Below are 27525 nucleotides of genomic sequence, written 5' to 3'. Positions count from 1 at the left end.
GTTTACTATGGTTTCCTTTTTGTGTTTATTACCAAGAAGATTTGATATTTTGCCCAAAGTGGGTCTGCATGGAAACAGGACTTTCTGAAATGCTGGTATCTTGTTGTTGCTGACTTAAGTACTCTTTGTTGATGCTCATATGAGGTTTCTACTGTGATTTGCTAATGAGTTACTTTCCCTAAGAAGCAAATATCCCAAAAATTTCCTGTTGCTTTCAGGTGAAATGATTCTTCCCGAGAAAATATTGGCTCCTCAAAACCAGGTTTTTCAGAAAACTTGTGTATTTCAAAAATCTGTTTGTTTCCCAAGGTACCAAGTACTCTGGTGAAATGTGAGACATGGATTTGTGTCTGATTTGAACCAAACATATCAAGGACTTTAATGTGGGTTCTTTTATCCCAGTGAAATATGTTGACCATTTGCCTGTTGACTGTTCTCAGGAAATATTCTCTGTAATCAAAAGTTCTGTAAGATTTCTGCTGGCTGTTTTGACCACTGCTGTCCTGTTGATCCCTTTCATTGAGAAATGAAAGAAATGCATAAAGAGAGAAATGTTCAGTTAGAAAACTACAAAAAGAAAATAATTGCAATGTATTCTCCAGAATCACAGTTAACAAGCAGTAGCACCCTCGATTGTATCAAGCACAGTAAAGCTAGCATAATTATACAGTTATATTTTACATTGGTTCTAGGTCAGTAAGAACGCATAATTCTTAATATTGAAGTGTCACATTCCTAGCGAAAGCTGCAGAGAAAGCCAGATTTTGCTAAAACAGAAGAACAGGTTGATTCCTTACCCTGTCTGAAGCAGAGAAGACCCAGAATCAGTCATGACAGTGTGTCTCCTGGCCGCTTAGTCTTCGTTCCATGGGGGCAAATTTCATGCACGTCTAGTGTTAGGAGAACTTTTGTCTTTGCATCTTTCCTCCCTTTCCCTCATGTGAGTAGCAGAGCTGCTGTCTGAAACGTGCACTGGTGGAGACATCTTCTAAGGATAGCTGCTCTGCTTTCATACTCCAGGCAGATTCAGCCAACCACAGGTCCTTGGTGTTTTGGGATGTTCTGCTGTAAGAAAGCTGGGCTCCTTCTATCCCAACTCCCCGCAGCTGTGCAAGACACAGAAAATTGTTGCCTCTTGTTGACTCACCATGATGAACTTTCTCCTCATTGACTTTTTTTAATCTTAACATTTCACCTCTTACCCAGATGAGAACCTAAAAGCATTCTGCATAAAAACAGCAAATATTAACAATGTGTGTGCTGTGATAATTTCTAAGGTGTTGCCAATTTATTTTCATCTATCTTTTATTGAAAGTTACAAAAGTACTCATTTGCTTACTGAAAGAGTAAAAATCATCTTTGGTTGAAAGACATGAAACCACAATTTTTAATTTTGGCAGTGTTGCCTATTTTCAAATGAAAACCTAAAACCTTTCAAAAAAAGGACAGTGGTGGGACAGTCACTCAGAATCACAGACAGTGTTTTGATACCCTTGTATTTGAGCAGTAAAAGGGCTTAAGTTATGGAACGTTTTCCAGGAAGAGTGCTTCTTTTTGATATGCCTCTTTGTCAAAGGAAAAACCTCCCAAGACAAGGCTTCAGGTAATCTGATGCATACCTTACTTAGCCTGCTGCTGTCTTCAGAGCTGTCTGCTTTTTCTTGTCTATCATCCCAGAGAACTTACAATACTGAATGGTCATCTCTGTGAGTGCTGGCAAGTGGTTGCAGAGGAAACAGTAGTGGTATTGTACAAGGCAAGACATGCTAGTAGTATGTTTTTACTAAGTGAAATGCTAATAGGTACATGACCAAATCCTGCTCCAGGGCTGTTGAAGTTACTAGGACTTTTGTCCTTGGCTTCTTGGAGGTCAGAACTCCGTAACTCTGATAGAGAACAAGCCATAAAATCTGTGGACTTTTTTACAGATTGCGTTCCCGCAAAATGTGGCAGAAAAATATTTCATCTTTTAACAAAAGTATGAGCCTTATTCATACCTTGTCATCTATCAAAAATTGTGCCAATCTTCAGCTTTACAGCAGCTTTCTCCCATATAATGATGGGGTAATTTACAAAAATTTATAACTCACAGTGTTGCTGATTTTCCCTGTCTTCATTCGAAAAGAGTGTGAGTGGTATGATCACACTTGCGGCTGGGTTATTATGCCTTGATGCTGGCACATCTCTGCTTCCTAACAGCTGTTCTGGTGTTTTTTCTCTGGTTTCCATTTATGCTGGTTTGCTTCATTAAATAATCTTGATCCTAAACAGCAACTCAAAATTATACTACACCATGTTTATATATTATTAAATACTTAGAGGGTATTATTTATTTTGGTTTTTTCTTTTCCAGCTGTCACATGCACTTAGGTGTTTCTGGTGTTTTCTCTTGTGGTATCTGTAGTCTTAGTTGCCAACCTAACAAAGCTGGGCTTTGATTTAAACACACTTTTAGTACTTCAAGTGGGATGACCGTCATTACACCGTAAGTTCTGCAACACAGTTTTCGCCATGCTATACTTGGATCCCAACTGCTCTGAGTCAAATACTGGAATACAAGAATACAAGTGTTGCTGTTTCCTAAAGTTAAGTGTAAATCAATAACAGAAAGCTGAAAATGCAGTCGGATTAACTGATGTCCCTTATTACTGGAACAAATTAACCATTAGTCAAAGACAGTGCTTTGCCATTACAGACTTCAGTATTTTCCCTTTAAGGTGGTGATTTTTCTCAGTGGAATGAAAAAGCAAATCAGTAAGTGAGCTATTGGACAAGTAATAACACTCTATTTTAAATAGCCCCAAATTACTAAAGGCTTTTAGGACAGCTGTTCCCTCCCTTATCCTTTCAGGTATCTCACTGCTTTAGCTGGGTGAGAGGAATTGCCATCAGTGACTTGGTAGATTAGTCATGAGATGTTGGAGTCTAGTTTAATATTTGGTGAAAATTAAGAATTGGGATTTTGACTGAATAAGTAGCTACCTGTAAGGTATACCTGCTTGGGATTGCCAGTGTCTATGCTAGATGGGACACATTTCCTACCAATAGAAGTACCAGTCACGCATACGACAAGGGTTTGTTTTCTTAATTGAAAAGATTTGACTGTAATTACATGTTTTCAAGTGTTTGCCTTAGACATGAGAAGCACTTTTTTTAAAGTTCTGCTTAACAGAGATAAAAATAGATTGTTTATAGAGAAAACAGAAATAAAATGAATTAAAATAAAGAAATTAAAAATAGGAGAAGTATTGGCAAGGATCATGCCTATGTTTCATTTAAAAATCAGTTGAAGAGCTAAACATGATAAGTTAAAGAGAGGTGACCTCTTCTGTGACCAAGTCATAGGAAGATAAAGGATAAAAGTCTATTTTGATGTTCAGAGAATTAGGCAGCAGGTTACACCCAAGAAAATTTAATTTTCTGGTATGTGCTAAGAGAAGTGGCACAGTATCAAGATGCAGCAAATGGGATTACTTTCTGAAAAAATTGCGTACTGAGTTTAAAATGCTTATTTAAATGTTACCTTCCCTATGAGCAAAAATGAAGGAAACAGCTGAGCCTGCAGTTATTTTATAAAATCTTACCGCTTTCTTGTGCTGTTCCCTTAAATTAGTCAAGGGAGCAATGTACAGTCTCACCCTGCTTTGCTAAGTGGCAGTTATCCCTGCACCATAGAGGGCAAAGGACAATGGAGCATCTTCCCTATAGCGTTTTTCCCAGCACATATTTCTTTCTGTATAAGTAGAAATACCAGTATATGTGTAGAAAAGTGGGTATGGTGAAACCAAACCAACCCCCTTTTTTTAAGATTGCAACTTTTGAACTCCACAGTGAATAGTTTTGTAATTAAGCCTATCTTCTAGTGGACAAAATAGGGAAAAAACTTTCTCAGGGACACATAGTACTTCAAGTAGTTGTGACCTGTTTCTTTTTTGTCCTCCAATGAGTCTAGTTTCTCTCCCCAGGGTGTCCTGTTTTCATGCCACGCCAGCACGTTCTAAGAACTGAACAGCTTTCCTACAGAGCAAGGATATGGTGTAATGTATTGTGGGTGGTTTGTTTTCTCAGTTTCATATTAAAAACACATGCAAACTTTTATATGAAAAAACACAACTGAAGACTGCAGTAATGCTGCTATAGTAGTGGTTTATGAAGTTTTGGAACTTAGGAATTCTGTTCTTTGGAGTGGTAGGTGAGATTTCTTCTCAGTGTCTGCACTGTTCCCATGCTCGCTCTTCTCTTCACCTCACTGCCCTGAATAGTCCCTTTCACTTACCTTATTGCTCCTACTCATTGCAGCTTCTCTAAAAATGAGCAGAAGTCCTGCTTTGAAGACTCAGCCAAAGAGTCCATTCTGAATGATTTCTATCATGGTATTTATACAGAGCTCACTATAATTAAGTTAGCTTTTGTTGGCAATTAACCAGCAACCTGAAATGTGTATTGTCTTCCCTAAGTCTTGCTCCTTGGGCTTGTGATATAAAGAAGATTTACATTTTGAGACATTCTTTCTGTTGTACCTGTGACTTTGGAGCATCATTGGTCCCTTTTACCATGCAGTGTGCTTTTCTTGGCTTGCTTCTCTCCCACTGTGTTCAGAGGGTCTGTGAATCATGATCTCATGTTGAGGCTCATGACCTGTAATACTGCATTTGATAGGCCTAGACACCACATGTATCCTAATTCTTTACATTTAATCTTTTATAAACTGAAGATTTCTTTCCTTGTATGAAAATAGTGATTGCCAATTTGGTGACAATGTTGGGTATTTCCACCTTGATTTCCAGTAGCTGCATGGGTGGATAGGTAGATCGGTTATTTTAAGGTACTATAACATTTACAGTTACTTCATCATATGCAGAGATTTTTTATTAATTTTTTTAACCACTGGATATATTTCTCAGTTAGAAATGAATACGTTTGCTACGTCAGAACTTGTTTCACTTAAAAGAGAAAAGTTTTGGGAAAATAGAATGTAAAATGCAGTTCTTGGCAAATTCTATACAGAATTTCTGAAAACTTATGTGAATATCACATTCACAGCCACCTGTAGTTCATATTTGGTTTTATATCCAGAAAAATGTGAAAGAATACTTTACTGAATTGTAGGCTTATGTAAGCTGTTAATGACATGGATCTGTTACTCACCGCTATCACATATCTCTTGTAACGATTTTCTTGTAATAACCCATGACAGCCATAAAATTCTGGAATGAGATCTGGGCATAGGAGTAAAACCTGCAGTAAGTTCTCTTAGTCACATTCAAGATAGTCTGAAGTATAGCTTTTTTCTGCCTGACCTGTCCATAAACTGTTTTATTTTGCAAAAAAAGTTACATGCCTCACAGAAAGATTGAGACCTTCCTTCATGTGAAGTCCCTAAGTATTTTATTCCAATTAAACCTTTGTGACTGAGCATTCTGAGTGTATGGGAAGCAAATAAATGGCTCTGGATGCTAATTTTTGTTCTTTTAGCTAAAAAGAAACTTCCAAGTGCACACAAAAAGCAAATGTTATTATACCATTTACACACAAAATCTTAAAATTTTATGGTTCCTGTAAGGACTTACCTTGCAAGCACAAACTTCCCTTAAAACAGACATTATTGCTTCAAGTCAGGAGGAACCTTGGCATTTCAGTACTCCAACCAAAGTCAGAATTGACTGCATGGTATATTGAAAATATTGTGTTTCTGAAGAAGCAGCAGCTGGTTTTTTTTTAAATGGGATGTCCTTCACAGTCTAAGCAAGCTCTGAATGCACCTACTTTTAAAGCCAACCAGACTGCGTACCCTCCCCGCTGCAACAGAATTTCTGAGTTTCAGGTCTGAGAAGAAGGCGAGAGCTGCAAGTGAGAACTGAAGTATGGTGGTAATGGCTTACCTTTCTAGGTGGCACTTCAGAATTCTTAAAGCAAATATTTGGGGACAGTGGGCCAGTCATGTTGTGGCTCCTACAGGATATTGATGCCTCAGAACTGAACTTGAACTGTTTCTGCGTTTTCATACAGAAAGATTAGGTCCCTACATTTATGCTTATATACACATGATCACAGGAAGCATTTCTCTGCTTCTTGAACAAATTTGTTATGGTATGCTCACACTGACATCTAGAATCCAGTATCTGGTGCCAGTTAAAATAGCAATCATAAACCAGTACCTTCTTTCCTTACATGTTTAGGAAAATATCTCCAACTTCGATATCGTCATGGAGTCTGATGAGGGCACCTTCCAGCCATCTGGACTGGGTTTTACTGGCAATGCTAAAGCTCGGGACATCGTGAAAGAGATCATGACTCTGCTGCAGCCCATCAATGTTACGGATGTTTATGACAACGCAGATGGAACAGACATCGATTACTGGATGAGAGACGGGGTGCCTGGTGAGCATGCTTTACAGGTGACACCACTCCTCCCGTGCAGTGGCACGTCAGATGGGTGGTCTGGTGTTTTGAAAATAGTGAGAAATGCTTTCTCTCAAGGAGTAAAATTTACTGTAGGTAAAATATGGAAATGTTAAAAGGTGACCAAGAGAAATAGGACATAAAGTGCATTTGAGCTACAGTTTAATAATGGTATAGATTATACGTAGCATAACATGCCTAAAATCTTCTTTTCGGCTTTAAGGATTTTAATAATTAATCCCAGACTGGTGGTTTATAAATAGTAAACTAAGGCAGAGGGGAATTCTCCAATGCAGAACAAATAATTTTTCTATTATTATTATTTTGACTTTGAAATACAGGGCTTTTTCTCCCTGTTTTATATGCTGAAGAAACAATGTTTTTGAGATGTGACATTTAAAAGGTTATGGGGCATTAAGGTGTGCTAAAGGAATAAATTCTTCTAAGTCTGAAGTGGTTTAGGGGTTTCTTTGGAGTATTATATCTGGGTCCCAGTGAGGAGCAGCTTGTTGGCAAAGAGGCTTGCAAGCTGTGAGAGAGATCCACCGCTGGCAGCTCCCCCATGCAGGAGACCCCACACTAGCATGGGGGCTTACAGGGCACAAGTGTCCCAATTACAGGCCAGCCTGGGTGAAGCCTTAGTGAATTTCCATGGTAGTTTCCACACTTGAATAATAGTAGAAAGAAAAGTTTCATAACACTGATATTTAAAAAATTATGATTGGTTTTAAAATTTTAAGGTTCTTTTTCTCCGGTGTTTTATGACTGAAGTAGGCTGGCGCATTTCTCATGCTAGTTTTACTAGTAGCTACTATATGCTTAGAATCTCTTAATATTTTATTAACTGCCTTGTTTTTTACCTGGTCTTGTGGAAGATGCAGTGGGTCATGGAATATATGCTTCTTATTTATGGTCAGAACACTTCACTTGTCACTCACCTGGGATGGACAAAGATACCATAAAGTTGACTGCTTCAATAAATGTATGGATGTCTAATTTTCAAAGCAAAATACCTATGCTGGGCAAGAAGTATGGATGAATGGATATTGTTAAACAGCTAGGGATTCATCTTCAGCTGGTGTGCTGCTTTCCAGGTGAGGTGCAAGCTGTTTGGAGCAACATCATACAGCTGTGACATTGGTGTGCACTCGCGTTCCTAGTCTCTGCGGGTGCATCTTACCTGAGTGTTAGGACCACGTGCTGAGTTGAGAGACCGTAAGCACTGCTGAGAGGCTGTAGCCATGCACTGTCCTCCACAGCCTGCAAGCACCCGTGCAAAGATGTCTGGTCCAGAATTTCAGACCAACATGTCTGTGTTGTAGCTGGAGTATGAGAATTCACCAATCAGCCTGTGTTTAGAAAATGCAAGTGTTTCAGAATTTTTTCCTAGGTAAGGTGTTGGGAGCATTACAGATGGTCCTCAGGGACTTGCATTGTGATTCCCATCTGAGTGCAACAGATTATGGAAGAAGAGAGAAAAAATTAACAATCAAATGCCGGGTATTCCGTTGATAATGTGAATGGTGCTTGTGATGGCAGTGTGTATTGAGCTCTTCTACACGACTTTTTGTCAGCTGAGGTGCACCTGGAGCATAAACAGCTACAATTGCCACGGTCCTCTTGATTGGTCACCTGGGCTACATGTGTAAAGTACACTGAGCAGGGCAGAAACAGGAGCCCTCTCCCACAGTCATCTGTATTCCTCAGAAAGCATAAACTATGAAAAATATCATAAACTATAAGCTCAACCTTGGGAAAACATAAATACACCAGAACTGAGACCTCAGTTTTTAAATAAATCTGATTTACTTTCCTATTAAAAATTTGGCACATTAATTGATGGTGGGGTTTTTTGCTGTCTGAAGCTTTGATTCATTTAACTTCCCATTAAGCAAATAACAAAGTGTTCTTGCAGCATAAAGGAACACTGATTCTTTTTTTCCCCCATCAAGCCCCAGTGGGAAGGAATTAGCTCCACTAAAAGAATTTCGGCTGCTTTAGATTGTATTTCATACTGTACCAGGGAGAAGTCTAAGACATCTTGTAATCTTCACGCCTTGTCTGCAGTATTCTCACTGCTCGAATGAGCCCTTATGGTATATAATAACATTGGAACAAATTGAACACACTGTAACAGCTTTTATAATTTTGTCCAATTTAAACAAGCAGTCAAGTGTTGACACTTCATCAATTTTATTTAAATATTTTCTTGAAAATACACTTGGTGGCTTTGTTTCTGCAACAGTGAGAGAAAATATAGTGTACTTGAACAGTAAGCAAGGTTTCTGACATAATTTCTCTAGACTTTTTCCTCCTTTTCGGTGTTAAATAGATTCTGGGATTTACCTTTTTAGATGCTATTAAAATTCTGCTCCTCCTGCTCCTTTTGGTCTGAAAGATCCACAGAGGGCAACAGTACGTGTGTTTTTCAGAGCTGTTCATAGCTGCTTCTGAGACAGGCAAAGTGACTCTGGCTCCTTAGTCTCTGCTATTTCCAGCATGTTTATTTTTAATGGGCATGCAGTGAAATGTTATTTGTAATGTTACTTAAACGTATTTGCAAGAAAACAGCAGTGGCTATTCTGAAATTTTAGGATGAGAGAGGCCAGGAGAGTTCAGAGTGCTTTTCAAACCATAGGCTGAAGCTTAACTAATACTGCTAAAGCACAAGCAAGGTGATCTGCACCAAACACAGCAGTTTAATGCTTTGTGATTGCAGAATATTAGAAATATTTCTGTCAGTGGCCTTTACATTAGGATTATTTTGAGAACAGTTCAGCCCAGCAATGAGGAATGTCTGTAGCTGTGTTTTTCTAGTGATAGCCAGTTTCCAGCTACTGAAAATATTTGTATAACATTTGTTTTGCTTTTTCATGAAGGATAAATCAAATGAAATGGGGTTTTTGTGGTGTCCTATTTTACACTGTGGTTTTACAGTTTGAGGTGACCATTGGTCCTAAGACTGCTCCTTTATTAATTATGCAATTATCTTCCTCAGCTTTCTTTTTAAGGATTCAGTTACGTATTTATTTTTAGTTAGGGATACATCTAAATTGTGGCACGTAAAGGTGCTCCTTTCCAACACTAAGTCCTAATCAAGTTTGGCCAGAATTTGCAAACATAGGTGGGGAGATGGGTTGGTTGGGTTTATTTGTTTGGTTTCTTTGCGTGCTTTTTCACAACAGGCTTCTTCAGTGTCTGAAAGGGTTAAAAAAACATTAAGCAAGCCCTGCTAGACCAGCGCTCAGGTATTTTTGTTGAAAAAGCAAGGTATCTGATGATCACAAGGATGCTTCGAACATGATTTAGACCAGTTCCTAAGTAATGGGACCGGGGCTGCATCAGCCTTCCCTGCAAACTTTCAGAAACTGAGAAGGGGGAATGACGTGATTATATTTGTATTATGGTATCCGGTGAACATTAGTTCAGCTTTAGGTGTTAGGGGAGAGGAAAACAGGTGCTCTCCTATTTTTGCAGAGGGAAGGCTGTTGTGACACAGTGTTCCCAGGAGAGCTGGTTCAAGGATGCTCTTTGCTGCCGGGCCCATCAGGGAGGTTATCTGTTGCTGCAGTGCTTACGATGGGAACACTTGTCTGTTAGGAACTGAGCTGTATTTGAGATCGAGCTGACCCAGGACATCAAGCAACTCCCCAAAGACATGTGGCAACTCTTCTATTTAAAATTCAACCAGTGACCTAAAGGTAAAACTCCTTTTTACAATGTCACTCTGAACCTTGATGTTTGTTTGTGTCTCTCTGTCTCCACAGTGACAGCGTCTCGCTTTTTCGTTACATTACACAAGAGGAGGAATTATTCTTCCAGAAACTAATAAACCAGTAGTTCATCTAACTTTAATGTTTCTTCTCAAATCAAAAATTCATTGCTAACCCAACCTATTAGTCATTTTCTTGGAGGTGGCAAACAAGTAGTATCATATATCATTTCTCTCATTTTTATATCTTCGTAGTACTTCTTTATTAGCTTCATCTAAAATAAGATGTATTGTGGCTTTAGACAACAGACTTTGACATGCACGATTTCCTTTCTTATTATCTAAGAGGTTAAATCCTTCAGTTCCACCCCTTTTCTAGAGCATGCTGCCCCGTCATCCCCCAGTCCCCACCATCCCTTGTAGCACCAAACTCCAGTGTGAGCCTGCCGGCGTGCTTAAGCCAAGCCTGCTCCTCTGCTCTATGTCAGCCAGGGGCATGTTTGAGAAAGTGGTGTAATGGGAAAACTCCCTGACTTGAGGTTGCCAGCTGGGCATGAAGAATTGGATAAACTCTCTATTTCCCAAATTGTAAGCGGGTAACCTGTGTTCACTCTCACCTACATCACTGTTTGGAAGTGATACTCCACTGTGATGCATGAAGCACTGCCCCTCAGTGTACCTGTTTTATACTGCCCGCAGACTTGGGCAGACTCTTTGGATCCACTTTCTAAGCTTCTTTTTATTGCCAAAAGAATAAAAACTGCAAAGAAAAAGAGGAAAAATCAGATTTACATGCTCTAGGACTTCATAGGCCAATGCTGAAAAGCCTTTGGCTTGCTTGTGCACAGGTGAGGGATGTTGCACTTGACAAAGACCTTCCTACAGGATGAGGGAAAAACGTTTCCTTAAAAATAGACATTAAACTTAACTTCCTCACTTTCATACGTAGCGTTTAAGTGATTCATGATCTGAGACGTTTATCATGTGGAGACCTCCAGTTATCTGACCAAGTGACTAACACAAATGAAATGTCTCCTGCTCACTCATGGAGCAAAAAGTTGGACAAAACTCCTGAACGCTACCTGCAGAACCAGATTTATGCATAGTATTATAAGTACTTAGATAATTTTAGTTCCTCCACAGGTGCTACATTTTTGTACTTGCCGAGTTCCCACTGCTCTGGACAAGTGTTAAAGCACACCACCAACACCAGCCACTATGGGCCTGATTTATTTTTTTGTGGAAATGAGTGTTAAGGGGCTTATGGTGTACACCTATGTCTTGTCTGAGTCTTGATCTCAGTAAGTCTGAGATATACCAGCACTGTTGTGTGATAATTAGCAATACTGTATTGCTTTTTCCAGGTCATTCCTCTCCTTTTAAATATCTTACTTTATCATTCCAAAAGGAAATATGGTGAATGAGTGTTTTCTTGCAGAAGTCAAATTTTCTGCAACTTGGGAGGTATTAAATTAAACCAATATGCTAAGAGAACAATTATAATTGCTTGGCACTTAAAGAACCTACTATAAGTGCTACAGCTATTAGAACCATTTAAAATCTTGATCGCAGAAAGAACTGTGTGTATTAATCTGTAAAATAATTCATCTATGCTCTAATTTATCATTGTTCCATAAAATAGGCGTTTGAAATTAGAAATTACTCTAGAGTAATTAAACAAATTTAATATGCTGCAACTTTTTATGAAGGTGGATACCTTAAAAGGCTCATAGTTTAACATAATATCTCAGTTATATTAGCCTTTCATATGACCTTTTCCTGCTTTTAATAAAGTTAATAAGGTCTTTGAGACTAATCATTTAATGAAAGGACTAGTCTGTAAATTATGGTATGTTTTCTTATTAGTTGTGCTATTTGACTACCAGACAAGCTTGACCATACTTTATATAGAATTCTTTCCACCTTTGTTCTGCTTGGGCTAGAGTCTTGTTTTGGCATATTGGAGTATTGGGCTACTTCTAATAATTAACAGGAAGCATCAGAATGGCAAGGTTTTTTGTTTCACGTAGATTAGACACAGACCATGCAAATATTCAGCTGGGATAGTACTGCTGGAGAGAAGGATGGAGTTGGGTGATTAGGCACAGTGCCTGAATGCAGATTTTAGTGGTAGTTTTAAGAGGGCTTCTTTAATATATTTCTCATTAGAGCATGTACATTTCTAATGTGAGGGCACAGGGTGGTCATGTCAAGTCAAAAATAATGTGTCATCTTTGGGGCAAAATAATTCATGATTGTAGCAAATGCTTGCAAACTGCTCATTCACACTTATTTTGACAAAAATGAAGATTACTTCTGAATGAACTTGCTGAAGTCTACCTTAACTATGAACTCCAACTCTTCAGTAATGTTTTAAGAGTATTTTATTAGAGACTGATAGAAATACTAAGAAGAGAAAGGTTGACACAATCAAGGGTGAATGCTGCAATTGCTAGCAGGTAGTACTAAGTGGTTTTACTTCACTCAATATTAGTGACATTTTAGTAAGAGCAAGATCACAAAAGAACTGCAGGAATACTTGAAAGTCTAGAAATCCTACCTTAGTGAGAAACAGGAGACCTTAAATCTCTCTCCATTTATGCAAAACTATATTAAGTGATGACTCAACTACAGCATACATATTAGGCTGGGAAGTGATTTGTCTAATTACAGTGCCTTTCTCCCTTGTTTTAAAAAATAGTCTGTTAGCAATTCAGTCTATCTGAGTCTAAACAAATTCAAAGTGGAAGAAAACAAACACCTTCTTCCAATAAGGTTAGAGAGCTACAGAAGCACCTTGCAGAGTTGGTGAATTCTCCATCATTTTGAATGTGTAAAACAAGACTTGGCTGTCCTTCAAAAAGTAAAGGGTAATTCAATCAGGAGGAATGGGCTTGATGCAGCAGATACAAGGTGAGGTTCTTTGCCATGTGTTATTTGGAAGGTGTGATTATATGGTAATGGGTCTTGCTGGCCTTAAAAAATCTGTGAATCTGCCAGTAAATCTTACAAGCATTTTCTATAACTAAATACCTCCTTCCCCATTTAAGCCTCACCCATTTCAAACAGACTAGCTTTTTGAATGTCAAAAGCTTTTGTCTGATTTGTACAATATTTAGGTAATCCTGATTACAATTAAAAAAATAGAACTATTGTTAACTTGCCAATCCCAGAGGAAATTTGAACCATGAAACCAAAAATATTTGCAAAACTATCATACATTGCTGAACAGCTTGAATTTCTTATTTTATTTCTAGTTATTCTCTTTTCTTCAGTATCTGTGATGCAGTTTATTTGATGAAGTTTTCTTGGTGATCACAAGCTAAGAATTACAGCACGTGGGTTAAGCAGCTGATATTACATAGCATTTACATTTATCTTTCAAAAAACTGAGGCAAGACAACTTTAAAATAATCTTTTATGAATATTACAATAAATTAGTTTGAAACACTGACATTCTGATTGGCTTTTAGAATCCTAGAAGTAAAAATATTCCAGTGCATTCAACACTGTACAAATATTAAACAAGCTCATTAATCTAGTAATGAAAACTTAAATTAAGGTGTTTCAAATAAAATCGTAAATTCTAATGGTTCTTGTACTTTTTGGCTAGTGGACTTCTTTCTCTTATTTTGTCACTGTTCCTTCCGTGAATATCAGTAAGGTTGAATTTTTTCCTTACTTTTAGATGCTTGCTCTTCAAAAAATTACATGAGGTGGATTGGTGTAAAAGACCCTGTTATAAATAGTTTCCTTCTGTAAGCACACAAAATTTCTAAATATTTCAAAAACCGTCAATAAATTTGCTCCTGCCACTCACCTTGTTAGTAAGAGAATACGCTCTGTCTCAGAAAAGAAACACTGAAAATATCTAACTGAGAATCTCATTTGGATTTGGGGTGTGGTTGGTTTTATTCTGGCTGTGCCTCTGAGAGGCATATTAATTCTCTATTGTTTGCTGCGTAGGAAAGCTGAATTCTGTTTCTGTGGGTGGGAATATTCTTTTCATATGGAAGTATTTGCCATTTGTTGATCCTAAAATAACAAGTGTCCTACATTAACACAGAGACCTCAGTGTTAACATGCTAAATATGCAGTTTGGAAGTACAAGTTAGTTAAGCGTTATTCCTAGAACTGTCCCCTACTTCACTGAAGCTCATGCAAATAATGAAGTAAATAGAAAAAAAAGGCGTGTGTGTGTGTGTGTGTGTGTGTGTAATTTGTGTTCTGTAAGGAAGTTGGAGGTGGAAAGTGTTTGCCAATGGAAAAGTGTGAAAGTTAAATGTGATTCTCTCCTTTTTTTTTTTTTTTTACCTTTTTAGAATTTGACTGTATGAAAAATAAGACAGATTGGAAATGTTGGGAGATTTCTCACCAAATGTGTAATGATCCAGAATAGCTGTTAGAAACAACAGCAGAAATGTCTGTGGATTCGTGGATTTCATTCCTGGAAAACAAACTGTAATGGCATCAGTATTGAAAACTGAATAAAAAATAAACCTTTCAGTAGCATTCCAAGAAGACCATGCATAAGCTGCCTTTGATGGGATGGACACAGGTTAAAAGGATTAAGATTTGGCTTGCAGGTCTCCAAGTAGTTTCCTATATGAAGTCATATGATGAGTGTTTCTAATAGGATTCTTCAGGGCTTGGTACATCCTCAACTATTCAGAGTTTCCACTGGTGGTTTGGAATCAAGTTTAAAATTACAACAAAACACAGCTGATGTAATTGCTATTGGAATGATAAAGAATGATGAGAACAAGCTGATCATCCAGCCAGGGTGATTATGTAAGTTTGAGTCCTCTCTGTCCACATGGTTCACACCATTCTTGTACTGGAGTCCCAAAAGAAGATACAATATTTAGAAAAAAACACTTCCTTGGACCTGTTGGCTACCCTATTGGTGATGTAGCCCATCCGTTCCCTTCTTTGCCACGAGGTTTCACTGGTGCCTCTTGTGCAGCAGGTCCTGCAGGTCCTGTTCTGCAGAGCTGCTACCCTGCTAGCGCACCTCCAGCCTGTACTGTTCCAGTGGGTTGTCCTGTTCCAGTACAGGACTTCGGTTTTGTCTTTGCTGAATTTTCTGAGGTCCTTGTAGGGCCACTCCTGGATTTTGAGCTCTCTGAACAGCAGCTCTGCCTTCCAGCATGCACAACTGCTCTTTCCACAAATTTAATGAAGATGTGGGCCATCCCTGTCATCTGGGTGGTTTCTGAAGATGCAAAGGGTACTGGCCTGGTATTGACCCTTGAGGGTGACACCACTCATAACCAGCCACCAGTTAGACCTCAAACTCTTGATGGCTACCCTTTGAGCCCAGTGATCTGGTGAGTTTTCCACCCACCTTTATTCTACCACTCCAGTCCATAATGTTCCTGGGAACTGAGGTTAGTTTGTCTGGCTTATAGGTCTCTGGATCCTGCTGCTTTTTGTTTTTTTAAATGGGCATAACATTTGCCTTTTTTCAGTCATTGGGGACTTCCCCTGATTGTCACTTTTCCGAGATGATAGAAAGCAACCTCTCAGTGGCATTGGCTGGCTCCCTCATGCAGCCCATCCAGTACCATTTATTTATATTTGCCCCGTTTACTTAAACAATGCCTAACTTCATCTTCCTGTACCATAAGTAGTACCTGTTCCCCCTTCTCCCCAACTCTGCTGCCAGGCAGAGACCTGAGAGTTACTTTAAAGTTTAAACCACAGCGATTACTTTCTTATTATTCTTCTGTTACTCATTATAGCCAATATAGCAAATAATATAGCACTTCCACAGCATTTTTTTCCCAAGCAATCTAAAAGTTTTATGTGGAAAGGAGGCTGTAAAAACATCTTGACTGGCTGTGCAGGGCACATTGGAGGTTTGAACCAAGTATGTTTTTGATCCAGGATCAGAAAGCTTTTCAGTGACAGAGCTTTAGATATTACTCAGAAAACTTGTCCCTTCCTTAAGCAGCAAACACATCACGCTTTCATTTGCAGGTGACATTTTAGGTGTAAATGTCTGAGGCTTCTGAAGAATACTTTTGATAGTAGACCTAGCTGAACAAATACAAAGCTCAGGAATCATTTATAGAGACATCTTCCTTAAAGGAGCAAGTTCAAAATTATTTCAGTGGCAGTCCCTCCAGGACATTGTTAACATTTATGTACTTCAGAATGGGAACTTTCTAACTGTTTGTCTTCAAAACTGATTCGACAGATTTGGTCTACAGTGCTACTGAATTTCAGAAGAGCAGAATTTATTGAGCACCAATTTTTTTCCTGGATATCTCTCTTTCCAGTGACATTATATGTGTTTTCATGCAACAATTCCTGTCAATTCAGTCATGGAATAGACCACAGAAAAACACTTACGTGTGAAAGGTACTGAATATACATTTGTATTTTGCAGTGGCAAATCCTCAAGAAAAGATTGTGGGCTGTGTAGGAATGCAAGAGAGAAGGTGTTCTGGCTCTGACATCAGCTGCCATCATCACTGAACAATATATGCTGCCTCAGGTTCCCTAATGATAACAGTTACCAGAGGTGTGCTGAGGAGCTTTTTTTGTCTGTAATGTACAATAAAGAGGAAAGAGTCTTCAATACCTTCCTAATTAAGCTGGTCCATCTTCTGCTGGAATCATCAGACCTTGCATTTATTTAGCACAAGAGCAGCTTTACCTGATCAAATGTTGTGGATGCGTGTAAATTAAATAGCAGCGTATGTGGAAAGAACTTCCTACAAATGTATTCTGGGGACACGTAAACAAATCTGTCTGCAAGAACAAAGCATGCACCTCAACATGAGCAGCAGTTTATTCAAATTCTCCATCCAAAGAGCCAGAAAACCTTATTAAGAATTATTACCCATCAGGGCCAGTCTGCCCACAGCTCTCGACTGTTTGCAGGGCCCGTGACAGAGTGCTGTCTCAATCACCATGTAAGGCTTGGAAATCCACCAAAGAAAATGGGCACTTTTCCTGTTGCTTAGCTGGCTAAACTGGATTTTAAAACAGTTCAGTTCTATTAACTATATTAAACCTGAGCAATGACCTTCTGGGACAGCAGAATTTTTGTAGTTGTTGCTGCTGTTTTTAAAAAAAGCTAAAGTAAAGAAATAGCTGAAAGCAGGGATTTTCAGACTCTGGTCTCCAGACTCCTGAGGGATTGTGGATTACTCCTAAAAATGTACAACTTCATCTGCTACTAAGAAGAGAGCAAGTTTGTTGTCAGTGGTCTTGATTATCCATCTGTTGTCGGCTGGGATCATCCATGTGCTAGAAGATGTTTATGGGTTTTAAAATTGGAAGCAGTTGAAAACTGTTAATGTGGCATTGTGGAGGGGAAAGAAGTTGAGCAGCTTGGTTTCTCAAACGGTAGATTCTCCATCCTTACAAGCTGAGACATGAGGGTTTAGAGTATTGGCATTTTACAGCTATCCCAAATTCCCTTGGGGATGTGTAACATGCAAACACGTCACCAGCTGGAAGCTACTGGAAGTAACTTACAAAAGTAAATTAGAGATATGATACAGAAAAATTAAATTATCTGAGGACAGAGGTTATTGTGAAGAATCCTAAAGTAAAGTGGTTTTACCTAAACAAGGGTTGTCTGGATTGCCTGCCTGCTTCCCCCCCTCCCCAAATCCAAACCCACAGCAACAACAACCAAAGCACAGTGGAAGGTGCTGGGAGCAGGCTGAGAAACGTCAGTGCTCAGTTGCTCATCTCTGAGCACCAGTGAAGTCACAGAAGTGATTTTCAAAAACTTTTATGACTTGTACTCCATAAACTCGAGGAAAGACTTTTAGAACAGTTTTCCACACACATGTGCATTGCAGTTCATGTGAAACCCTTAGGAGTGGGATATTTTTCTGATGTAAAGTTCTTATTTCTAGACCGTTTGTAAAATGCAACAAGGTTACTCCAGAAGTTTGATGTCTAGTTTAATGCTGCATGCAAAGTTCACTTGGAGTAGTGATCCTGAATTTCCCTCTGCCTTGCAGGCCAAACTTGGCCATAGCTATGGGTCAAGTCAAGTGCCAGAGAAAGAAGATCTGTAGTCTGTTAAGGAGCTAATTCAGAAATGCATACAAACAGATGAGATTTCAAAGAACCACAGAGCTGGCAAGAAGGTCTCTAGAGAGCCTCTAAACATCCTCCGTTCCAACACGGTCTCGCCAATGCCTGTGTCATTTCTTTCATGTTTGTTTATGCTGTTCTTGAAGACTTACTATAATGGAAACATTATAGACCAGCTGGTATGTCCCAGTTCTATTCTAAGTGCTTAGGGAGGTTTTTCTAGTATCTAGCCTAAGTCTTGCCTGCTGCAATTTAAGTGCATTAGCTCTCTTTTCTTTCCATTATGAAGCCAGAGACATGGTTATTTCTTTCATCTTGCAGCAGGTTTTTATGTGAAGTTGATTTTTTCCTTTCTTGGTGTAGTAGTTTATACTTGCCCCTTCTGATCTTCATCCTGGATTTTTTTTCAAGTGTCTCGTTAGTGAAGATCATGTAACAAATTCTCATCATGCTCTCAGTGTCCCTGCTATACGTCATCTTTTAGCATAGGAAGACTCTACTCCATTGTTTTTGTCTATAATGAAAGTACCAAATAGCCTCAGACCCCTGTGATGCCCCAGTCTATATCTCCTTCCATGTTTTACTCCCCGAGTACACTGACCATCCAGTTTGGATCAACCTTATAATATACATTTTCTTTGTCTCTTCTGGTGTCCTTAGTGATTAACATAACTTTGAACTTTTATACATTGTTTATAGGATCAGAAAGTTAGTTCAAAGGGAGCCATCGTGAGGACATAGACTGAGGTGCTGGACCATACTATGTTCTGGTAGCATCTGGAGATCACAGTGCTTTTGTGTCTGACATTAAAAACATAGATCCTAGGTGTATGTTTTGGGGTTTCTTCAGAGTTAGAATGCATTGCAGAACTAGTTTCTGTAGGTAGATTAGCTCTTTAAGTCTTAAGGAAAGAAAGAAATGTTGATCTGTATAAACAAGATCTCTTTTGATGAGATTAGAATGGAAAATAACAGAATGGTGAGTTCCACTAAGAATAAACATTTAGTTAAAATTTAGAGCAATGATAGAAACTAATTTTTTAAGGTTTTTATTTCACATATGTAGTAAGTCAAGAAAATGTGCATGACTGGGCTATTTGGGTTTTACTGTTTTATTTCACTTTGTGAGAAAAGTTTGGGGTGCCTTTTATTTTCATTTGAGTTGGGAAAAGAGAAAAGCAGAATTGTGTCATTTGCTACAAAATGAAAAACCCAGCTTTTCCCAGCTCTGCCTTTCCTTGTCTGCCTGTCTTAAGGATTCCATGAAACTGCAGTTCTTTGCATCATGTATTACTGCAGCAAGGTAATATGGGTTACAAATTATTAGTTTAATCAAAGCAAACCAGTCTTTATACTGTACAAGCTACTCTTTGGAATTTGATGCAGACACAAGGGAGGCTAGTTCCAGGTTTTATCAGATTGTCCTGTCATGACTTAAGGTGGAAGCCACCAACAAAACTATCATCATCTCTGGAAAGAAAAATGAAAAGTACATGAGAGACATGTATGAACAGCACAGAAAAGATGAATAGTTATCCTCTGTAATATTACATTATAGATAGTGCTCTATTATATTATAGAGAATAACAATTCACCTTTTATAATCTAACCAGAGGATCAGAGCATCAACACTAACCAGAGAACAGACTTAAGACAGAAAGTCACACTTCTCTGGACAATGGATAATTGAATGGAGGACATCAGTACCATAAGACGTTTTGGAGGCCAGAATCAAACGTAAATTTAAAAAGGATGGACTACTGCATGGGAGAAAGGTCCAGCAAAGGCTGTCCAACACCGTGATATGAGTGCAAGTTCCTATTCAGAAAATCCTTAATCTGCTGATGGCTGGACAGGTATGCTGAAGGAAGAGACCCTGTTTCTCCCATTCTTTCTCACAATGTTGGCTGCTACCAGAGAGTGGGTAGCAGGCTGGCTGAACCTTTGGGGTTTTTCCCAGTTCATCTGGTTTTATTTTCTAAGTAGTGCTAGTCTGCATATAGTCTAAATAGTGTTAAATAATCCAGGTACTCTTTACAGTCAGTGGCCTTTTAGATGCAGGAATGTTCTGTGTGTTATTTAAAGTGTTAGATGTAAATTATGATGCAGTCTTTCCTTTGAGCCTTTGTCTCTGTATAATTTAAATCCAAGGCCCTCGTCCTGCAGCCCGGTGCCTGCAGCTTCCCGCTGCAGCACTTGGCCTGAGCTGAAAGGCAGTGTAACGCAGATAGGAAGGGAAAGGGGAGAGGGAAGGTGAAGTGGCTGGGGTAGAGCTGTGTAGAGTCTTAGGCTTTCAGCTTTCTAGGCTAGCTACTCTCAAATGAAATCATCTTTTAGTTGGTTTCCAGATTTAGGCCAGACATAATCAGGAAATGTTAATGGTACCAACGATTGTTATTGACGCCTTGTGTATTACTTCTGTTCTGTGCTTTAAAAATGATAACTGAATCTGCAAGCAGATGAGATGTTGCAGCAGCAGCCCTTTGCTTCCAAATTACAGAGACCCCGAAATAAGCTGAATGGGTTTGAAATAAAAAAAAAAAAGTTATAAAGTATCTTTTCATTTGTATTTCAGAGCAGAATTAAGGCCCTGTGTACACGCTACAAATATCACCAAAAGAAGTCTTTAGAAAAACACTGCTGAAGGCTGGGCAGTTGTTTTTCTTGCACTCGGGCTTTAACCAGTGCATCTTGCAGACTGACCTGGGCCTTTGCATTAATAGTAATCCCTGGAGAAACAGGCAGCAGTCTTGTAGGCTGCAGTTTGCCTCTACACAGTCTATACTGGTTTTGGGCAAGCCATAGTGCATTCTCATTTTGTTGTCTCTGTTCACAGCCTGTACACAGAAAGCTGCAGAAATAGATGGCCACCAATAGCTAAAATCCCTAGTTTTGGCAAAGCCTAGATTAATTCTTGGGGTGGTTTTTTCCCCATGCAAAAGGGTGAGGGAGGTTCCTAAGCTGTTTGCACAGAACTGCCACTGCCAGCCTTGAAAATTGTTATTAGGTCTCCAGCCACCATTACTCTCGAGCTCGTAACTGCCAGCAGCATGGAGATCGGGTCTGACAGGGCAGCTCTCACTCTCTCGCTGTGCTGAAGTGTGAGAACCACAGGCTGAACGTGTCAGGGCTTCAACACTCCGCTGCAGCAGCTTGTTTTCTTGGCCTGAACAATTTTAGCCCTTCTAAGTTCTAGCTAAGAAACAGATTTCATTGTGCAGCTAATCGACGAGTTTTAGATATCTTAATCTTGAAAACATCCCAAGTTGTACACTTTTTTAATTTTAAATCCCTAAGATGTGCTAAATGGGAAGCATTGAGGAAATTTAATTAGACTGCCTGCCTCTTCCTTTAGTTCCTAAGTACTATGGGTACTTTTCTTGTCCACCAAAACCTGCTGGCTAGATTTTGGGGCAGATGTTCATGTGCAGTCATGATTAAAAGCACGTGCATTGGATGCTGTTGAAGCCTCTAAGCACTCTGCATTTATGTCTTTTGTTTCAGGATGCTTGGGGAAAAGAAGGGATCATCACACAGTTAAAAATGTCATCTGCTTGCTTTCTTCTTTTCCATGCAGCTCCTCTCTTTCGGTCAGACAAGTAGCTGCCAGGAAATCTATTACTGGTAAAATGATTTTGATACATGGTGCAATGTTTTTGAGAACATTATCTTGTTATCTTTAAAAACTTTTTCACTCGGTATACTCAACCTAGTGACAATTTCATTTCACTATCCCTTGGCCCAAGTAATGACTTCAGGTTTCTAATTAGAGAACAAGAGGGAAGGGACTGCGGGTGGTCCCTGGGGCCTGAGCTAAGAGTGCTAAGAAACACTCCTGTAATAATTTAACAGGCATGAGAGCTCCTGCCGGCCGAGCCAGCTCGGTCGGTCCTCCCCAGCCAGCCATGTTTTGGCTTCACCTCCCTGAGCTGTGCGAGTCGTGGTTTGGGCCCCTCTCTCAGCCCTCCTTATGGTTTACCTGGGCAAAACCAGCTGCCTCCCTCTTTTAGGTGCAGAGCATCCTTTCTGCGGCAAATTAATCAGGCAATATTGAATAAATGTCCCTGTCGTGGATAGTGTTATTCCATGCCTTTTGCTGCTTTCCTCTGGTTGTTCTCTTTCTTTTTGGTTTGCAGTATATTTTAAATTCATTGAGACAGGAAAAAGTGTGATTGCTCTTCCACTGTTTCAAGAACAGGATATTTGGCTGCTCCATTCACTGAAATAGATAGCTGTAAAGGCACTCTGGGTGCCTCATCTAATTCCAGATAAGCCTTGAGCTCTCAATATGCAGCACAAGACAGAATCTAATTATTGAAGTAATTATTATTGCTTTCTCTGCTATACCGTGTTTTTCCAAACCCAGAGCCACCTTTGGAGTCACAGCTGTGGACCCTGCTGGCAGCAGTGGGACGTGATGGCAGTCTGTCAGCCTGGGAATGATTTGACTGTACTTACCTGGAATGAGTTACTTATTTAAAGTCTCACTTGTCTATTTTTTGACCCTGAAAAGAATATGTGATGGGGGAAAGTTTTCCCTTCGTCACTCAATGCATTCTGATTTCAATGGCTGCATTTCTGAAAAGGTGGTGCTTTTTTTTTCACCTCTTCTGAGGAATCTGATACTAGCTAAGGCTACGGTTGGGCTACCCAGGGCTAATGAGACCGGCCGGTTTTTCTTCTTCTGTGTCAGTCTTTGCAGGAGTGGGAAGTGGAAACTATTCAATCAATAATCATGCAACACTATTTTGCAACAATGGATCTTAAAGAGACAAAAATCATCCTCTTTTTCTTTTGTTACTATCAAATGCCTGTGAGTTTTAAAGTGAGGATGTAAAAGTGAAATAAATATTGGCCAGACTGTAAAAATTTTTCATTCAGATGTTATTTTTAGGTAAGACCTGTAATTCCAGTTTGACTGAGTAGTCATTGCAGTCCTTTGAGTTTATACCATGCCATTCTATTTAGCAAGTGCGCATTTGGTTCCTGAAAGGTTTTAAATTATGTGTGGGTTGGTGTATGTGTGTGTATATGTATATGTTTGCTGTGTAAAAAAAGTCTTCAATTTGTGTATTTGAAAGGAACCAATGGTCATATCTACTCTTTTCCAATGAAACCTGAGTATTTTGAACTTTTTGATAGACTGTAAGGTTTATCTATATTCTCAGACTTCTCTTAATGATGAACATAGTATAGGAAACATTTTAATTGATTTGAGAAGTGTGTATTAGTGCAGTAATTAAAAGGAAGGCAGGTTGATGAGGGTGGATATCTAATTCCATCTAATCTGGGTTTAATGCCCTGAGTGCCTGTCGAATGGGATTCTGATTATGAAAACTTGCATTTGGGGAGCATATCTTTCTCCTACGAAAGGTAAGCATACCAATGCAGAGATTAAGATTTTTTTTGAAAGAATGTATTAAATTCTATCTTCTCTATATTAAAATAATTATAATCATTTGGTAATAATCTTGCTCTAGGCTGCTAACAATCATCATCATTGGCTCTTTTTCCCCTTTGCATTAGTCTATAGGTGGTGTTTGAATGTGGCACCATAAACAGCTTTACAAGAGAGTGCTTGCACTTGATTTCTTTGACTAAATCCAAATCAAAATGGCTTCAATTTATACAGCTGTAAACACTGCTCTAAGTTTTAGCATGGGCACAATATATCAGAAGGATGGTAGAATCATAGAATCATTTAGACTGGAAAATACCTTTAAGATCATCGAGTCCAACCGTCAACAATGCCCACTAAACCATGTCCTCATGTGCCTTGTTGACGCGCTTTTTGAATACCTCCAGGGACGGTAACTCAACCCCTTCCCTGGGCAGCCTGTCCCAATGCCTGACAACCCTTAGTAGGGAGTGTTTCAACTAATAGAGGTTTGTTTACTTTGTATTGCGTAGAGTCTGGTCACTGTTATCAAATTATCCACGTTTGTTGCATCATACGTAGAACGTTGTGCCATTTGTAGCTGCTCATGAAATTTCTGTAAAAGCTGCACTGAGAAACACGAGCATATAATTTAAAGTGAGGCCTTGGACATTTTTATTCCCAAATGGTGAAAAATTTGTATTGGTCCTTGATATGTGCAGAAATATGATTGTGATGGAGATAGTCAGATGGCATCTGGAGGAGGATTTTCAAAGCTACACCCACAGCTTGGCATTCAGGGCAGCTGGTCGTGCTGGTGCCTTGTTCTGCTTCTGTAAAGTTTCACCCAACCAGTCTTTGTTTTCCATGTTTTAAATGGGGCCTTCGCCCATATAGATTTAATTTGAATGAAAACAAAAACCTCTCAGATTTGTAAGAAAACAGCATGTTCTGTGCATGGTAATACAGAGAATGCAGTAAGCCTATCTTTAAGGCAAATGCTATTTGCACTTACTGGTAGGACTGAGGCTCTGTCGCTGAAAGCAAGCAGGTTAACCTTTCAACTTAAAATTAATTGTCAGCTTCTCTTAGTGTTCTTTCTAAGCTTGTATGACTTCTGTTTCACTCTTAATATATTTGCATTTTGACAAGTCACTGTGTATGCACTGTGGTAAAATAGCTATCACAGCAACTCAAATTTACAGGTTGGAAGAATCATGCTAGTTAGGGACATTGCTTTATTTACTCTGTCTTCTTCTAGGATTAGTTCTGTTCTGTGGATTAGCCAGGGCCTACATACAGTTAGTGATACACTGTAGAGTCAGAGCAGGTGTGAGGAATTTCTGTCCTTCCCTCCCTCAAAGGACAGAAATCCTTTAATTTCCCCTTTTGTTTTCCAAATGGGGCCCCATGTAATTTCATGAAACATTAAAACAGAGAAAGATTTTGAGATTGCGGACAACAGTGTTGCAGCTGGTGTCCTCACTGTACCTTAATTCTTTCTTTTCTTTTTTTTTTGTTAAAGTATCTTGTTTCTTTGCAGCTTTGCTGACAAAAATATGCAATTTATTGCTTAAGAACATTGAATCGTTAGAATTGCTTATTTCCCTTCCTGCTGCTTTGTGTTCACAGCCTGTGGGACAACGTGATCTGTAGACCAGAATGGGGAGGATTACTACAGCTTTGTTTCAGAAATGACTCAAAACTCCCAGATCTGAACAGCCCTGAACTTTGCAATAAGATCAGATCTAAACTTTGTTTCAAGTGCCTCTCTATTTTTCTCTTCATAATGAACTAGCTAAATATATACTAGTCTGTAGATCAAAGAGGTATTTCATCACCAATACCTGGAGCATCTAACTTTTATTAGGAAATAACTTATATTGGTATAAAACTCAAGTATGCATTAATCAAAGTAACCACAGATATTTTGCAGGATACTTTATTGTCGTAGCCATAGTATTCTTCCAGCCTTGTCTAATGGTCCTACATCTAAAATCCACCATGACCTTGAAGAGTTTTATAGTCTCAATGGGGTATGACAGAAAAGAGACAGTAAAAACCCTTGCTTGTCCTGTTGTTGCGGTTGTATAAATGCAGTTGCTGTTTATGTGATATAAAATATAACAGACTTGTAATGTGCTTAGGTTGTGTTTTACTTAAAGTAGGGTGACCATTTGTTTTTTTCATAACTAGTTAAGCACCAGAGTGGTCATTAACAGGCTTTGTTCACCATCTGGGCAGAAGAGAGCTCTGCTTAGTTGGGTCCCATGAACGTTGGCATTTCTAGGAGTTGGCTACTCGGTGGGGAGGGCCCTACAGGTACTTTGTGATTAAACATCCAGTTGTGATCATATCTAGGAGGGGAGGTTAGAGCTTGCAGGGAACTTCAGTGGAATCTTGCATGTTTCCTCTCAATCTCCAGCGTCCTCTGGGAAAGCAGACCTAACGGCTTGCATTAAATTGGATTGCAAGTTTGGCTTAGGAAATAGCTCCTTTGTTTGTAAAATACAAGGAAGCTTCTTGAATGGATTGAAAATGTAAATGAATGCAAACAGTTACTGCAAACAGAAATGCTGCTCAAACCCCCACTAAGTGGGTCATTTTCATGGTTCCTGCTCCCCACATCCGAACTTCAAACCATCCAGGGGGTGCCTGTTTCCACTGAATTTCTGGGGTGGTTTGGAAGCTGTTGGCACAGGGTGGAGCAATGGTCTACCCCTGGGCTTTAGAGGGAAGCTTTTTGGCTAGTGGAGGAAGGTGAAGAAAGCACTTCAGTATGCTGGGTTTCTGAGCAGGTTTATAACATCAGCTACATGGTGCAGTTATACAGAGAGTATAGAGACAAACAGAAATACATTTGATTAGGAAACATGGTTTACATGGGTCCCAGTCTTCACTTGACCCTTGTGTGTGACATTTAAAGCTTAATGGCATTAAAATAAATCACATGCTCAAACTTTAACTGCTTTGCTGAGCTGAGGCATAAACAAAAACATGAAAAAGAATTCTAAATTAGAGAAATTGCTGATTTTGCAACGACTTTCATCCCTCTTACATGGTGTTTAAAAGAGAATGCAAAATGTAAAGGATTTATAACTCCAACAACCAATTTTAACACTATCAACTTTGTTAAGTAGTCTCTACATAATATAAGTAGCCATATACCTCATTTTAAAGAAAGCACAAATGAAATAAAATATATTAAAATATACATAATATACACATACATATACAGACATCTGCTACAGGTATATAACCCTTCTAAATTGAAATGCCCTAAGTAGGGAATCCCATAAAGAGGGATCTGTGAATCACTGAACCAGGGTGGCCACAGAGCCAAGAGATGGGCTTCAAAGACAGAAAATACGAAAGTAATGGAAGAGTCTGTGTAGCTTTTGAAGAAAGAAGTCATGCCTCACCAATCTAGCAGGGCTTTTTCAGAGAAGTTTATAACCATTTTTGTAGCTGGATCTGGTCAGCAAAGTACAGTTGAGTCTTCAAAACCTCCTGCATCAAAGACCTTTAAAGAAATAAGCTACTGTGAGATAAAAGGTATTTTCCTCTTGCAGAGTAATACCTGATTAAAAGAAGGTAGAAATAAATTGTCTTCTTCATAATGGAGAAGGGCTTTATTAGGCTGCCCAGCCCCCTTTTTTTGGCACTTTGGATGTTCACAAAACTCCATGCTAGCTGCAAATGGAGTGAATAGCAAGACTAGCAAGTTGGCAAAGTTTGCTGATAACTACTTCAAATATTTCATATCAGAACTGATGCTGTGAAAATGTGACAGTAATCTTATAGTAGAAAATGCCTAAGCAATACAACAGCCAGTGACATTTTTGTGTCAATAAATGCAGAGTAATGCAGTTTATGTGCTATGCATACACGACAACAGGATCCATTCAAGAAGAAAGATCTGGGAATCACTGTGGATAATTGTCTGAAATTGTCAACTCAGTGCCCAGGG

General features: G+C 39.0%; 1 protein-coding gene across 7 annotated transcripts in view; it reads left to right on the top strand.

The window, feature by feature from the left end:
• The window catches only part of CPQ (carboxypeptidase Q), a 166141-nt gene that overhangs the window by 127775 nt on the left and 10841 nt on the right, over positions 1–27525 (top strand). For 6 of the 7 annotated variants that reach the window (XM_030012612.2, XM_030012613.2, XM_041123191.1 and 3 more), the window contains one exon: positions 6180–6381. In XM_030012612.2, the coding sequence (XP_029868472.1) occupies positions 6180–6381 (202 nt within the window). Of the gene's footprint in view, positions 1–6179; positions 6399–27525 lie in introns of all 7 variants that reach the window. The other variant, XM_030012611.2, reaches the window with a different exon arrangement.

Source organism: Aquila chrysaetos, chromosome 4 (assembly GCF_900496995.4).
Source record: "Aquila chrysaetos chrysaetos chromosome 4, bAquChr1.4, whole genome shotgun sequence".
Classification (NCBI taxonomy): Eukaryota; Metazoa; Chordata; class Aves; order Accipitriformes; family Accipitridae; genus Aquila; species Aquila chrysaetos.
The sequence above is the reverse complement of the archived record's forward strand: the minus strand, read 5'-3'. Positions and strand labels throughout refer to the sequence as shown.